The sequence below is a fragment of the Trachypithecus francoisi genome, unplaced genomic scaffold (genome assembly GCF_009764315.1).
Source record: "Trachypithecus francoisi isolate TF-2019V2 unplaced genomic scaffold, Tfra_2.0 Lachesis_group5, whole genome shotgun sequence".
Lineage (NCBI taxonomy): Eukaryota > Metazoa > Chordata > Mammalia > Primates > Cercopithecidae > Trachypithecus > Trachypithecus francoisi.
Genome location: NW_022681470.1, coordinates 40,021,366 through 40,037,752, shown reverse-complemented (window position 1 = coordinate 40,037,752; position 16,387 = coordinate 40,021,366). Strand labels below are relative to the sequence as shown.

Here is a 16,387-nt window from a genome sequence, read left to right as displayed (position 1 = left end):
CTGAAAGGATTAAAAACAAAAGAATAAGAGTTTTCACGCAAAGGGCTTCCTTTAGGTCGTTCAGTTAAACGAAGGGCAAAGAGTACGGGAGCTGGTTTGATTTAGAAAAACCCTACAGAACTGACCCAAATTACATGGAATTAGAGGCGCTATCAAGAAGCAGAAGGTGTTTTGGAGAATTCGCCTCATGTCATAGACCTTGTAGTGATCTTTTCCGTTTATGGCATAATCACTGGAGGCCCGGGGCGGAGTGGAGGGTGGAGATGGGTGGGAGCAGTCTCAGGTGATAAAACACTGCATCTGTAAGTTGTCTGCTGCAGGAAGAAACCTCTAGGTCTTATTTCACCCAGGATTCAACCCCTACTCACTTTCGCTTCAGCTCTAAACTGGACCCACCACCAGGGAGACAAAGCATGTCTATAAAAGTTCCCTGGATACTTTTGGTTCCTCCTGGTTCTAAAAAGTGCTTTTTTGAAAAAAACCCAAAGAAACAAAACCAAAAATCAATGCGCTCAGGAGGCAGCTCATGTTACAAATACACAAATCAGCCCTCTTCCGCTGACTGAATTCCACTTGGGATTAACAGAGTCTGCCACCCTGCTGAGCACTCCCCTACCAGCAAAACCCTTAAACACCATAGGATTTCTAGTCAGAGTCAAGGATGAAGGGAGATGCATGTTATCATTGGGGCCCTGCAGAGCCGGTTTTCAGGAGGAAGTTCCCCCTCTGCAGTCTTGGCCCCCACAGGCTAACAAACAACTCGTTGCTACTTGTTCCCAGGCTTGGTGTGGGAGTCCCTGAAAGCTGCAGAGCTTTCTCTTCCAAGGGCTGATTCATTTCACGTGGACCGAGGAATCACATCTGACATACACCACAGCCATACTGTGAGTCATAGGGAAATGTGGGAAAGAAACACCCTCACCCCCAACTCCTGCCAAATGACCCTGCCCAGTGGCCACTCACATGCAGTAAAAGCCAAGTGGTTAAAAATTGGTTTCAAGGTAGGGAATGGCTGCAAAGGAGCCTGGAGAGAATAAATATGATGCTTGGATCCCTGATACCCTACCGTCTTACTCAAGTCTGACCTGGCAGAGACGGCTTGAAGCAGAGGTGCCCTCTAATGCTGCTCACCTTTCTGCTAATCTCGTGGCCTCCTGAGCCAGACTTTTAAAGCCATTTGGCCCCACGTAGTGGTCTGAGGCAGGAATGTTCTGTGGGAAAAGGAGAATCGGTTAAGGCGAATCGGTTAAGGATTTGCACTTGGCCATGGAACTTAAGCAGGTGCAGCATCTGTCCTGTCAGAACCACTTGTCATTAGTCACACAGAGTTCCACACGCTGACACTTACACCATGCCTCTATTCACTATTATCATTCTATTTTTAAGAAGTATGTATAGGCTGGGTGTGGTGGCTCATATCTGTAATTCCAGCACTTTGGGAGACCGGGGCGGGTGAATCACCTGAGGTCAGGAGTTCAGCCTGACCAACATGGTGAAACCCCATTCCTACCAAAAAAGCAATAATTAGCCAGACATGGTGGCAGACGCCTGTGATCCCAGCTACTCGGGAGGCTGAGGCAGGAGAATCGCCTGAACCTGGGAGGTGAAGGTTGCAGTGAGCCAAGATCGCACCATTGTACTCCAGCCTGGGCAACAAGAGCAAAACTCCATCTCAAAAAAAAAAAAAAAAAAAGTATGTATAGACAAGAACAAAGAAATCGAAGTTCAAAAAAGTCTGTATAGATGCATTAAAATATATATACATAAAAAAACCCCAAAACAACAACAACAAAACAAAACAAAAATTCTTTTCTTGCTGGGAGCCAAAAAAATTAAAAATAAAAATATATACATGTACATATTTTTATATGAATTTAAAGTCCAGTAGAATATATTCCAAGTTTTAACAGTAGTTATTTGATAATAACGGGATCATAGAGAATTTTTATTTATTTTCTACAGCAAACATTTTCGTAATAAAGGAAACAATCAATACACATTATTTTCAATGTGACTTCCTTAGTATAGTATCTGATTATCATTCCACTTCCTCTATTCATCTCCCACCCATCCATTTACATTACTGTCACCATAGCCTTCTTCATTCAGAAATAGAAGAGTGCTCAATCAAATCTCTCCCTCCTACCACATTACAAACTACATTAAGAAAATCATATTGGCAGCATTTTTTTCCCATTTTCCAAACCATGTCTTTATTGGGCTCCCTCCCTCCCTCCCTCCCTCCCTCCCTCCCTTCCTTCCTTCCTTCCTCTCTTCCTTTGTCCTTCTTTCCCTCTGTCCCTTCCTTCCTCCTTTCTTCCTTCTTTCCTTCCTTTCTTTTCATTCATTCATTCATTCATCCATTCGTTCATGCACCAGACATTTGCCACAGCTATACACTGTACTGTAGGCTGAGAAAGTAAATATGAACTAAAGTAAATCCTGCCCTCTGGGAGTTAACAAGCTAGGAGATAGGCAGAAGGGAGGTGAGGCAGGGCCAAGATGAGGATGTAGTTAGAAATAAATGAACTAGGGAGAAGAACATAACGCAGTAAAATAGGAAACTGCAGAAGGCCAAAGACATAAATAGATGTGACTGTTGCAAGGAACAGAAGTCCAACCACCTGTCAGGTAGATCAGAAGCAGAAAGTGAGCCACTGAGAAAACAAAGTGAGTCAGTGAGATCTAGAAGTAGATCTCCCAACACAGCAGGAATTCTCAATACCCTAGCCCAGCAAAACCTACAGTGTTTCCCAAGGAAGCTTCACTTTCTGCCAGGCTCAGTTGCATCTGAGTGATGAGCCTGTGAGTATCCCGAACTTGGTTCTGGTACTGACTTCCCAGGGCCCGAACTCTTTCCACAGTCATCTTGAGGTCATCCAGGCGGCTCCGGTAGCTGTTCTCTTGGCTCCTCACCTTGGCCAACTGGAGACCAAGGGATCTGCTAGCACCTGAAAGCAAAGAAGGAAAGGGAGCATGAGCACTTTCTGGGTCAGCATAGAGTCAGCAAACATAACGGAGGGTTGACTGGCTTATGGCCAAATGACAAAAGCACAATAGAGAAATGCATGCAACCATTCTTTTATCTCCATCATTCAAGTCCCAGGGGGAATGTCACAGACAGTCCTTGCACTTCTGCAAGGGCTGGTTGGAGATATTTGCTGAACTGATAACCATAGAAGATTTTATGACCTAACGTAGCCATTCCTTCTAGGACTATGAATTCTCCTCTGTCTGAAGGGAATTTGGCCTTCATCACCTTCTGAAATCTGGGCATCTCTCAGAATGTCCCGAAGGGCCTGCTCAGCCTGCTGCATCCTGCCTTCCAGCTCTGTATCAAGTACTGCTCCATCACCACCCTGAGCCTTTGAAATCAGGGCCTCCATTCTCTGAAGCTGCTGCATAAACTGATCCATCTGAAACCACAAAAGAAAGATCAGAACAGAGGGTGGAGACCATGTACCCAAGGGATTGTCCAATACCAGCTACCCTGGGGATAATACCAAAAGTCCAGAAACGCTTAGCATGTCATGGTGGTTAAAATTTTAGACCCTGGAGCCTAGAGTCCTTGAGTTTGAATCCTGGCCTCACTACTCACTAGCTGTATGACTTTGGGCAAGTCACTTTCTTTATCTATAAAATTAGGATAATGAAAATAAGAATAGTATCTCCTAAAGTTATTACTTGGACTACCTGGGTTAACATCTGTAAAGGTCAAGCTTTACTATGCAGTTAGTATTTGTAAAGCGAAAGCAGTTGCAAGCTAGAGACAAGAGAACAGTGCCTGACACAAAGGAAATACGTAAAAGGCTTGTTAAATAGATCAGTTTAAAAAACAAGTTGAGTTTGCTCTACATTTGGAGTTCTGTTTGGACCTTTGTCTTCCCCAATCCTGACTCCAGGAAGAAAAATAGTTAATAATTAACAAGAACATCAAGTTCATTCCTCTCTGGAATTCAAATGAGAAATTTCTGGAGGCCATTCTTGTTTGGGAAGACTTGATACTTTCTGGACTCCTGATATCTTTTATGTTTATGTTTTTCTTCATTTGTTTTACAAAGACATCTGTTGAAAAAAAAATCGAGCTGGAAAGTGACATATTATAGTGGGAAGAGCCCTGAACTCAGTTAGGGGACATGGGTGGGATTCCGAGTTCCACCTAGCCATATCACTTTGAAAAATTTCAAGTATTTTGAGACTTTGTTTGACCAATGAAAACTGAGGTCAGAATACTTTTCCATTCAACTCAACTAAGTTATCATTAGTGCCAAATGAAACAGTATCTGCAAAAGAGGTTTTGAAAATGGTATATATAAGAACATAAACCTGAACATATTATCACTATACAGAAATTTTTAATACAGCAATTTTTAAAGAAAGAAATAGTAATCACACTCTCATCCTCAGGAGACTAGGAGGGTCCTAGATCTGTGACAGAACCAACCAGTGGACACTTAAGGATTTGATTCTGTGGGGTTAGGGGTGGCAAAGAGAAGAACGCATACCTGAATCTTCACTTGATTATAGCAAGCTGGACAGCTGAATGCTCCGTGCTCACAGTTGGGGCCACCAAATCCTGGCTTACAAACACAGGTGCCATCACTTCGACATTCTACAGGCTCTGAGCCCATGGGGTTGCAGTTGCAAGCTAGAGACAAAAGACAGACAAATGGAGCATTCACACCAAACTAGTCTAGAAACTGGAGGTAGAGCAAAGATACAAGGAAGGAGATCAAGCCTCCAACAGCAGAGAATCCTTCTACGCCTCCATGCACCTTCTTAATACAGATAGGTCTTAGGAATCATGCGGCAGGTTTGCCTGGTGTGTGTGCCTGTGGGGAGATTAAAGCCTTTCTGGCAGTGCTCATTTTCCTCCCCCTGTTAAACTAAAAGCCTGTTAGATATTCTGCAGGCACTCTGGCTTTGCTTTCAAGGTGAATAACATTTCTTCTGGGCCCATTACATGCCAGATGTAGACATCCCCCTCTATTTTGCAGATGAGGAATGTGAGCTCAGGGAAGCTGAGTAATTTGGCTGACGTTACATGGCAAGTAAATGGCAAGCAACAATGAGAGCTCAGGAAGGGCCAATGTTCTTTCCTCTGTTCTGTGGCCTCTGGTGTAGGAAATAGTTAAGAAAGTAATACCTTTACTCATTCAATCAAATTGATTAAGCCAGGTTCTGTTATAGGAGTTAAGGATATAATAGTGGGTGAGACACTTTGATGATTACAGTGATTCTCTGGGTGACAGTGATTCTCTGGGTTGTTCTATCTTCAGGGCGCACAAAACGCTGATTATATATCTAAGTGTGTTGTCATTATTTGCATACATATTTGTGTATCTTCCTTATTATCATAGAAACTCTTCGAGAGTTGGGATGACTTATTCACCATTATAGCCTCAGTATCTAGGTCCACACTGGGTACATGGTATGTGCTTGATAAAGGATAGTTGAGTGAAGAAATGTGTGGTATAAAGCCAGTGAAATTTCTGTTGGTAACCTAGAATTACAGCTACAATTAAAGACAGAATATAGTTAGAATATATAACTAGAATTATAGTGTGTATAGTGGGCTGTCTTTTATCCACCACTTTAAGTTAAATATTAATCATACATATGAGCAAACTGAGGCTCAGAGGGAGTAATTGGCATAATTAGCACAATATAATAGGTATGTTACAAAACTGGACTTGAACTCAGTCCTGCTGGTGTCATATGGGCTTTTCCTCTCATGAGGTGCTTTCTAGCACATCACAGCCAACCCAGAGATTGGGGTCTGGGCTGGGCTGGTCCAGAATTCCCCAAGGGATTTGTACCACTAAGTAGAAGCTTCAGGTTGCAGAGGTCCTCAAGCACTTCAAAGTGGAGACTCTGGTGTGAGTGGGAGGCTGTGAGCTCCATGCAAACCTCCGGGTCTTCATGAGGAACCAAGAGTCTTCCAACCTGGTTGTCCAGAGTGGTTCTGGACTTTTTTTTTTTTTTTTTTGAGACAGACTCTTGTGCTGTTGCCCAGGCTGGAGTGCAGTGACATGATCTCGGCTCACTGCAACCTCTGCCTCCCGGGTTCAAGAGATTCTTGTGCCTCAGCCTCCTGAGTAGCTGGGATTCCAGGCTCCCACCACTACATCCAGCTAATATTTGTATTTTTAGTAGAGATGGGGTTTCACCATGTTGGCCAGGCTGGTCTTGAACTCACAACCTCAGGTGATCCACTCGCCTCGCCCTCCCAAAGTGCTGGGACTACAGGCGTGAGCCACCATGCCTGACCCCATTCTGGACTTTATAAACAAAGTTAGGGTGAACAAAATCCTGAGTTCTGGGAGCCAAGGTCAGCCTGGGACTGAGGAGTGAGTCTGTGGGGCAGGCCAGCTCCTCTAGAACTGAACTTGCCTCTAGAATATAACATGTACAAAGATTTGAAAGCAGAGATGGGCAAGAGGACCGGTCTGCATATTCATGCTTTGATCTGCAGCAGGCCTCAGGAATGCTCCACTACAGCTGCTACTTTGAAGCTGTTTCGTTAGGAGAACTTTCGACTGTTACCTTTCTATACATCAATTATGCTGACTTCTGAGAGAGTCTCTTAAACTACTTTACAGCCCACTCCCCTTCCCACTTGAGTTTGCTCAGGTTTACTCTCGAGTCATTTATTACTCTCCTACAGCAGGTTTGGCGGCCACTTCCCTGTCTTGCTGCTTGGGATTGGGCATAGGATATGGCCCCGTGTTATCTCCCCTTCTGCGTAGGAATGTAAACCTGACCCTTTTCACTTCTCCCACCCAGCTTTAACCTAGCTCTGTCTTCCAGACCTGGCTACAGGGGAAACCTGTCTTAAGGCCTTTGACAGATGAAGAAAGGCCCAAGGTGCTCACGGGTCAATTTGGTCAGAGAACCAAAGTAACATCGTGATATGAACTGCCATTGCCCCTGCTTAGATGGCAAGCAAGTGCATGTGTACACAGGCACACACAGACACAGCCTGCCTGGGGTGGAGTCCTACCTCGACACTTTTCTGCTGGATTGGGAGCCAACGGGTCCCCGAAGTAGCCTGCTTTGCACTGGTCGCAGTAGATGCCGGCTGTGTTGTGGATACACTTCAGACACCTGCCTGTCAGCCGGTCACAGTTCCCAGAGGCACTGGGGTCCACATTGTTGTTGCATTGACAGGGCTGACAAGGCCTCACTGGGCCATGTTCACCAAAGGGGTCCCCAAAGTAGCCATCAGCACAGAGCTCACAGCGGGCACCTGGGAAGGAACAAATGACCAAGCCTAGGTCGACATCCATCGGGAGGAAGACCAGATGCAGAGGCCTAAAGTTGCAAGTCACCCTCTAGAAGAACCAGAGAAATGTGCTTCTCCAGGGACCCCCGAACAAAGCCCTCAGGAGCAGGTGCGCAAGGCAGGGCTGGCCCTCTCACTCCATGCCCACCGCAGGTTGCAGAACACAGCAGCGCCACTAGGAGGCTTAACTAGCTGGCTGGGAAAAAGCAGGCAGCTCCACAGAAGTAGTAAGGTTTTGAACAATACCCCCAAAACGGCTGCTGAAGAATCCATTCTTCTTTCAGACTGACCAGCAGAAGGATGTGACATTTAAGAGGTCACTAAGTTTTCCCTCTTTATCTCAGTTAATTAAGAAACAAACCATGTGCTTGGTCTGAAAATGTCATCTTCTAATGACAAACCTCTCAAAAAAGCTTCAGGTGTTTTCTCCCATAATTGCACTCTGCTCTTGCTTAATCCACTTTACCTCTTGGGCATCGCAATATCTTATCTTTAAGATATTATCTTTCGAGTGAGCACATTTAGGTGAACCCGAAGTCATTAGAATTTCCTAGAAATTCCTCAGAATAGAAGCTATTTGCACACATTCATGGCATCAGGACAGGAGGAGGCAGGTAGCAGAGCAGACCCGTGGCCTTACCGGTGACCCCGGGAGGGCAGTTATTGCACACCACCTCCTCTGTCTCTGGCATCACTGAGCAGCTGAACCCGTTATGACAGGGGCATGGCTTGCAGCTGCGGGGGTCGTGTGGATCATTGTAGAAACCAATTGGGCAGTCAGCACACTCAATGTCAGGATTCTCATCCCCTGAATAACAATCTCCTGGGGGTAGAAGAGTGGAGGGGCAGAGAAGTGAGCAGGGTCAGACAATACATTTCCTTCAACATGGGTCAGAGCAGAGAATGTCAAAGTGCCTGAGCACTGGCATTCACCCTTGCCACAGGACCAAATCTACACATGACCAAGGCCCTGAATTTCACCCTTGCTCCCCTATCCAAAGTAGACACCCACTTCTTTTACTATCCATAACTTAACACTGTTCCCATGTTCTCTGTGGCCTGACACCACTTGTCTGCACATTCATTTAGACCCGGACTTGTCTTTGATCTCCCCACACAATTCTTGCAACTCGACACCAACTCCCATACTCAGCACCGAACCATGACGACCATTTCCTGTAACCTGGCACCTTTCTCACAACCTTGTGGTATTTCCACAATGAATGGGATTGAGTGTAATAAGGCACCATGTCCATCTTCCCTGACTCCAGCTCAGCTCTCCTTAATCCTTTCCCACCTCTGATGTGAGTTCAGCCATGGTCTTTCTTACACAGCTCTCTCTCCTCCACACGACACCCCGGCCACCTGGTCCAGGTGTCATTTCACTCACCTGTGTCTGGATCACAGGCCCCTCCCCCTTGACAGTTACAAGGAATACAGGTGCCAAAAGGCCCCAGTTTCGCTGAATCTCTCTTGTAGCCAGAAGCACAATCCTGGCAGAATTGCCCCTTGTACCCAACAGGACATATACACTGTTCAACCCAGGGTGCCGGGGCTCCAGAGACGGGTCGGGCTGAAATCAGGGTCACATTGTCAATGTACCCAGTACCTGCAATTGAGAGAACAGTTTAGAAGTTGCAAGTGGTACAGCCTGAAGATCTCAAGTCAGATCTCTCTTGGGATTTTTTTTTTTTTAACTCCCTAACAAAGACAGGTGGTGTTCATACATCATGCCATGTAGAGAGGTATAGCAGTCCCCCACTGTGACTGAGCACACAGGCTCTGGGGTCAGAAAACCCAGGGCTTAAATTCTGACTCCACCTTCCCTAGCTGTGTAAATTGGGCAAGTCCCTTAGCCTCTCCATGACTGTGTTTCCTCAACTATAGACAAGAAGTAACAGTGGTATTTATCTCCTATGTCTGTTGTGAAAATTAAATTAGATAATGCATGTATTATAATCTACCTGGCATACAGTAAGAGTCAATACATTGTTACATGTTTCTGCTTCCGGCTTTATTTGCTGCATCAGTGACATGGAAATAGTGCATGCTAGCCACGCTTGCTTTTTACGTGAGTGAGTGCAGAAAAGCTTAAGGAACTCTTGTTAAATAATTCCATTTGGGATTAGGAGGACCCAACATGTAAAATTCAAAAAAACAAAAAACAAAAAACAAAGGAATTAATAGAATACATGATGACTCAAACAGGGTAGCATAGAGTATAATCTCAAAAGGAAAAGCTGCTCAAGGAACAAATAAGACTGTGTTGTAGGCACCATTTCCTAGCTAAGGAAATGTGTCCATTTATTGTAGATTAACTTTCTCAGATAATCAGCTTTAAAAAAACTTAAGTGGCCCTTTTAGCAAGGTAGCGTCATTCACCCTTCACTGGTGCTGGGTGCTGACATCTTTTTAGAGAACATTTCTTCTTAAAAAGCTTCTAGAATATAAAAATTCAGATCAAATCAATTATTCTAGGTCAGAATCATCAAATAACTTATCTACTTGTTTGGAGACTGCCACCACCTTAGACAGCTGAATCAAATTACACTAAAACCTAAGAAGAGAGAAATTAATTTCTCTTAGCCACTTACTGTATTCTCCATATGTAGCTCGGATGCGGAGGGCTGTGAGATTCCGCAGTAACCTTCGATACTCAAAGTAACTCAGCTGGGGGCTCCAATTACTGCTTGGATGCTCATTTAACCTGCATAATTTAAAATCAAAAGCTTTAAAAATCCGATTCTTACCACATACCTACCTGTTATAAATTATGCCTGAGGATATGGGAACAGCTAAGCCCCTTCCCAGTCCTGCTTAGAAGGGGGCACAGGACTGAGAGCCACCTTTTCATAGGCATGTACTTGGACCTTCCTCACTCCATGGGGAGGGCAAACCGCAGAGAAAGTGATGGAAGGCATCCCAGTGTGGGAAGTCCAGATCCAGGAGTGATGTCACCTGAAACCATGTTGATCCCAAGTCCTCAGATACCACTTTCTATTCTTGGCCACCCATAAGCTAGTATTAGGAATATCTCCACGTTCCAGAAGTTCTGATTCTCAAGAGCAACCATTGATTTTTTTTAAAAAAAATCATTTCTTTGTTATCTGAGCACATTTTACTTTCTTTTTTCAAAAACCAGCTTCCACTTTTACATTGTCCACATTTAATACTTTTTAATTTGGCATCGTAGTGGCTCACTATAACATATCACCAGCCCCTGTGCTGTTCCTCTAAATTTCATTTTGTTTTTTACCGAAGTATCTCATACAGGAACAACTCTACCCACCTTCATTTCATTCACTGATTTGTTAAACAAAAGTTCACTGTGCACTTGGTTTGGGCTAGAAGCTATGTCAAGCTGGAGGACACAAAGACAACAGGGAGAGGTGATCACCATCCAGCCAGGGGAGTCGGGTGGGTAGACATACAGTTATAATAAGATGCCATGAATGCTATAACAAATGCATGCACAGAGTGCCATGGAAACACAAAGTGACTGCAACTTTACCTGGGATTCTGAGAAGGCTAATACAAAGGAAGAACATGGAAGCTGAATCTCAAAGAGTAAGTTCACCAAGCCTGGAAGGTGGGAATGGGCATTCCAGGCAGGAGAGCTGTGTGTGTGTGTGTGTGTGTGTGTGTGTATGTGTGTATCATTAGAACACATATACTCAGATATTTGATACATTCTTTATTTGTATTCTGTGGGTCTTCTTTTCCCTATTGCCATTACCTCTGCCCTGGGTTAGGCCCCTAACCACTCTCCATTGAGCCACTGTGAATGTGTTCTGATGGTCCAGTTAAGGGCCCTACCCAAACTATCATCCATATGGTGCCTGTGTTTGCACCTAGCCTTCACACCTGACGATCACACTTCTCGACTTAACAATCTCTCAATGGCTCTGCATCATCTTTTCAGCATGGACAAGATCTAAGCTCCTTGACGTGACATACAAGGCCCAACATGATGGGTCCTTTTCCAACCTTTGCAAATGTTATCTACCCATCTTCCCTATACATGCTGTATTCCATTGCTTGCCAGTTCTCCACTGTATTATGCCTTTCTGCATCCCCACATATATTCACAGAGAAGGGTTGCCCTTACTCTGACTTTTCTCCCTGGAAAAGCCCTGTGGACCTTTCCATTATTAGCTCACACATTGCCTCCTCCTGAAGGTTTCCCTGACTCTTCCAGGCAGAATCGGGCACTTTCCAAGACCCCATGAACATGCACCACCCCTAAAGCAATTATCCTACTGTATTATGCTTGCTTTTTGACATGTTATACATTGTACTAGACCATGAGCTCTTGGAAGGCAAAGACCATGTTCCATCTTTATTTTCCAGCCTTCAGTGCAGTACTGAGCACTTAGTAGGCACAGCTCCCTTCCCCAGCCTCTCTGCAAAAACCATGCAGAACCCCATGCAATCCCTGTAGACACACACAAAAACATCCGTAAAGTCACTCCCACCTCTTTCTCCTACCTCACTTCTCACTGCACTCCTTCGCCGACTTAATGCTCCACTCATGCTCGACCATTTGGAATTTCTAAATGCAAAAACCTTCCTCAAGCATTGCATTTCCTCTACCTTGTTAATCTTTCCTCCCTTTTCTTTCCTTAAAGGGCTGCCTTTCACATTTGTCATGTGGTCCTGGGAAGGTTTCCTTCATCATGCCAGTGTGGTTCAGTCATGCCTCCTGTATGTGCTCAGAACTTCTGTATCTACCTTGTCTATTTCTGTCCCTTGACAAACTGCACTGTAATTATCTATTCATTTTTCTCTCCTGTTAGCCTGTCAGCTGCTTGAGAGAAGGAATCATGTCCTTTCTGAGCACATAGCAACCTTCGTGGTACATAAAAGGTGCTCAGAAATGCTTGTTGAACAAATGAATGATGATTGAATAAATAAAGAATGGCCTCAAACTTCAATCACAGTTTGCTCTAATTGACCTACTTGTGGTCTCTCTTTTTACCTGAGTGTGTAAGTCTTGGTGAGCCCACAAGGCAGTGTCTTGCCAAGTGGCATCAAGGGAGCTGTGATCCGTAGACCAGCACCTTCCAGGATCACATCGCGGGCAGATGGGTGTCTGCCTCCTCTGTCCACACGGTAGTCAAAGGACAGGCTTTGCCCATAGCTCACCTGTTGATTCCCAAGAAATTTGGCTGTGAAACAGAGTTTTAAAAGATTGAGATCAGTTGTGAAACTGGAGAGGCAAACAAATGTAAGTTTGCACTGGTGTCGGCAATTTTTGTTGAAGTCCTGTGTCATGCTGCCCCAAAACTCCTTGCTAGGAGAGTCAGGACCTGGTACTGGACATAGCTATGACACTTTGGGCTATGAAGGAGGGTTAGTTACTGAAATGATAAGAGGGCCTTGTTATAAGACAATTCCATCTATTAGATGATTCATGATGTGGCCCTTATGACAGACTGTTTTGTAAAAATCCTAGGCGTTATCAGCATAGCACGACTTGTTACATAACGCTTTAGTTGACAGAATGCCTTCATAAATATCATCACATTTGCTGACAATAATTCTGGGAGGCAGGCATTCGTATTCCCATTTAACAGTAGGGAAAACTTAAGTTCAGCGAAGTTAAGAGAACAGCTTGCCCAAGAATCACATATGTGCTAAGGAAATGAACTGGGGTTGGAATTCTAGCCAGTGCTTTTCCACTAAGGCACATACCACTGACTGATTTTTTTTTTTTTTTTAACTTGCAAGTATTTGAAGTTTTAAGAAATGCTTTGTTTTTGCTTTCCACCTGTTTCTCAATAGATCCATAGGTTTGGCCAAAGTCCTTGATTTCTTGCCTTGGTGGTAAACATAGAAACTTCTCATTTGATTAAAGGAGGCAGCTCAACCAGGGTCTGACCTCTGGGACACCCCATTCTACTCTGTTGGGGCCATTTATTAGTGACTCTCAAATCAGGCTTAACCCCCAACTCTCTTCTGGAGATGCTGCTACCCTGAATGCAAAGTGATATGGTTTCCACAATTTCTAACTCGATTTCTCTATCCTGACTTCCTAGTCCTATAAGCTGGCTTCCATAGGAGAAATTATTCCTCACATACCAGGAGCCACAAAATAGACAGGGTCTGGTCGTCGGGCTGAGCTAAACACATCTTGATGGCGCTGCGACCATTGGAGCTTTGCAGGAGACCCATTTCGTTGGACAGCCTTCCAGCCATCAACATCTGGAACACAAACATAATCAATCTGCATTGGACAAGCCCTCCTCATCTATTAAGTTAAACAAGGAAAGATTCGCTTGCCAACAAGTCCTAGTGGTGAGTAGCAAGTGGGGTTTTCTCAATATTTCCACATTTGTAAATGGTCCTTAAAATTATCCATGTACCTCTCTGTGTGGGTCTCAACTTCACCTGCTCCCGCCCCGCAGCTGCTATGATTTCTCATCTTTGAGTCTGACTCTTGTGATAAGATAGCAGGTTTTCTTCTGCCTGTAATTTCCATTTTTTATATTTATATAAACAGGCTCTGGCCTTAATGAAGTGAGAGGGTCCAGTCTTTTCAAAGGGAAACTCACACTTAGTGTTGAAATAATATCAATTTCCAATATTTTTATAGTGCTCTGTAGCTTGGGAACTAATTTCACATAAGTTAGCTCATTTATTATATGTGAAAACAGCATTATTAATGAATGTGAATTCCAGGAAGACTCTTAAACACTCTCCAAACCAAATGAATGATTCCTTTGTGGTTTTGAAATAGATGGGGATGGAAAATTCAGGGAAATAAAAATCTAGTCTCTTTTGTAGTTATTCTTTTAAGTTATATGAGTGAACTATTTTCAGTCTATGACTTTTTCAAGACATCAGAGTATGCCTGAGTGCCCTGACAAAATAATGTACATTAAATACTATAAGAGAATTGCTAAAGAGAATCCATCCTGTGAATACGGAGGTGGTTGTCTTTAAGTACAAAGCCCTATACAACATTCAAAAACTAAAACCTAGAAAATGGAAGACTTTACCTTGATTAAAGGTAGAGGTGATCTTATGGACACTGTAGTCTGCAGAGCTGCGGCAGCTGGCTGAATGCCCATAGCAGAAACACTGGGTACAGCCCTCAGGGTTCCCCCGATCCAGATTATAGTAACCTGATCGACACCTGCAGTAGCATTGTAGAAATCAGGATATTATAGGTTATTTTTTATTCTGTAGAGAGAATATGATGAATGAGTCATCCTCTCTCTACCTTCTCTTCCACTTGGCCCTATTAATTTTCAGAGGAGGGAAATACCAGATTTCACATACCACCCCCACCCCCAGACCGCCAGATGGACAATCGCGACCCCCTAAATGAGACAGCATAGGGAACATTCACTTTCTGTTCCTTTGTAGAACAGAGCCACGTTTGTCTTGGTGGTCTGGCATCTGAGTAGTTGGCCAGTCCTTGGTAGGAAATTGAGTGGTGGTCAGATGAGCAGAATGGTGTGGGCAGGGTTATGCAAAGCTGCCCTGTTCTGGAGCTACTGTTTAATGGGGACAAAGACTGGGAAGTGGGGACCAGGGAAGGTGAGGCTCCAGCCTCAGCATTACTCAGCTGTATTGACCCCCTCCCCAAGACCACTTAGGTGTTGATCCCCATCTCTGACTCTTGCACCTGGGCTCTGGCTCACTAGGTAAAAGTGCAGGTGAGGATATGACAAAGAAAAAGGATGGCTAAGACCTCTCCAAAAGCCAGGTGTAGGCTAGCATTCCACCTCTGCTCCCAACTCAAGCCCTCCAGTGGCTTCTGTGAGGACCATGGCTGCCAGGTGAGTCTTTGATGCTGGAGTCACAGAGAAGAGGGCAGGGGAGGCTGGGGAGGACTTGTTTGTCCTCTGCTCAAGTTAACTACATCCTTCCACATGAAATAATGTGAAACAATGATGGTTTCAATGATCATTTATTTAGCACTTCTGTTGTGCCAGGCACCTTGAGTGTACTCTCTCATTTAACCTCCCTCTAACCCTATGAGGAACTGCTATTTCTAGTTTTCTTAGATGAGGAGACTAAGGCCAAGAGGTTAAGAAACTCTTGATATATAGCAGGTAAGTGGCTGAGGCAAGATTGAAAATCATGTACATCTGCTTCCAAATCATGTAGTCTAAAAGCTACTGCACCACATGTTGGGGGGAATGCTCTGAGTACAGTATCACAGAAAAGCAGGGTAGCTGTGAAGGGCAGGTGCTTCAGAGAACAGTTGTAACTAAACATGCTTTGTTTTTTCTCTAAGAGCAAGAGTTATAAGAATTATTATGGTTTCTATGGAGAAGAAACCTGCCAATTAAAAGAGCTTGAAAAAACAAGGAAGGATGGGAGGGGAGGAATGGGGAGGGAAGAAAAAAGAAGAGAAAGGAAGGGAATTAGACAAAACTAAACGATTTTGTTTAGGAACGCACTGGGGTAATAAATTATGAAGCAAAGAAAGAAAGTGATTACCATAAAAGTCAGAATAGAGGTCACTTCTAGGGAGGGGGAGAGCATTGTCACTGGGATGCAGTTTTAGCAGAGGTCTATTTCTTATCATTGGTGGTGATAACATTTATTTTATGTGGCATTCTATTTCTGTCTTTTATTTTGAAATTAAAAAGGCTTTCGACAAGTGACTTCCCTTTTAACACTTAAGCTTTATTTCCCTGCCGTCACCTCAGCAGCCAGGAGCCCCTGAAAGCACAAGTTAGGAGTGTATTTGGCATTTCCTCTGTGCAGGTATAAGTGATTGGCAGAGTGCCAAAGAACTGCTTTCTTACTTTTAAGGAAATAAGGAAGCCTTGCTTCTGACGCCAGCCTCACAGTCCTCTGCTCAACAACCTCTGGGAGGGAAGAGTTTAAAGCCTGAGCACAGTTGTACTTAAGGCACATCCTGCACCGGCAGCTTGGGGGATGGTGCCTCACTGCTCCACCTCCTCCAGTGTGGCTTGGCCCAAGGGGCTCTTACCTCGCCCTCACAGCCCCACGCCCATATGTGTGTGTGCATGTAACTGCCATCCTATCCCCAGGGCAGTGCCTTTTTTGTACACGATGGTTATATATGGCCATATGCTGTGATAGGCCCTCTTACAAGAATTTTCACAGCATGTTTAATTG

General features: G+C 44.2%; 1 protein-coding gene and 1 long non-coding RNA gene across 2 annotated transcripts in view; one reads left to right on the top strand and one right to left on the bottom strand.

The window, feature by feature from the left end:
* Positions 1–16,387, bottom strand: part of LAMC2 (laminin subunit gamma 2) — a 58,860-nt gene that overhangs the window by 9,302 nt on the left and 33,171 nt on the right. The window contains exons 5-15 of the mRNA XM_033195920.1: positions 14,287–14,423; positions 13,367–13,489; positions 12,264–12,453; positions 9,880–9,992; positions 8,676–8,894; positions 7,926–8,108; positions 7,004–7,249; positions 4,506–4,648; positions 3,260–3,416; positions 2,746–2,951; positions 1,132–1,211 (exon numbers count right to left, since the gene is read on the bottom strand). Of these exons, the coding sequence (XP_033051811.1) occupies positions 1,132–1,211; positions 2,746–2,951; positions 3,260–3,416; positions 4,506–4,648; positions 7,004–7,249; positions 7,926–8,108; positions 8,676–8,894; positions 9,880–9,992; positions 12,264–12,453; positions 13,367–13,489; positions 14,287–14,423 (1,797 nt within the window). The remainder of the gene's footprint in view (positions 1–1,131; positions 1,212–2,745; positions 2,952–3,259; positions 3,417–4,505; positions 4,649–7,003; positions 7,250–7,925; positions 8,109–8,675; positions 8,895–9,879; positions 9,993–12,263; positions 12,454–13,366; positions 13,490–14,286; positions 14,424–16,387) is intronic.
* LOC117074463 lies at positions 8–3,300 on the top strand. The gene is made up of 3 exons (XR_004433590.1): positions 8–201; positions 781–884; positions 3,215–3,300. It is a non-coding gene; the product is annotated as an uncharacterized LOC117074463 (long non-coding RNA).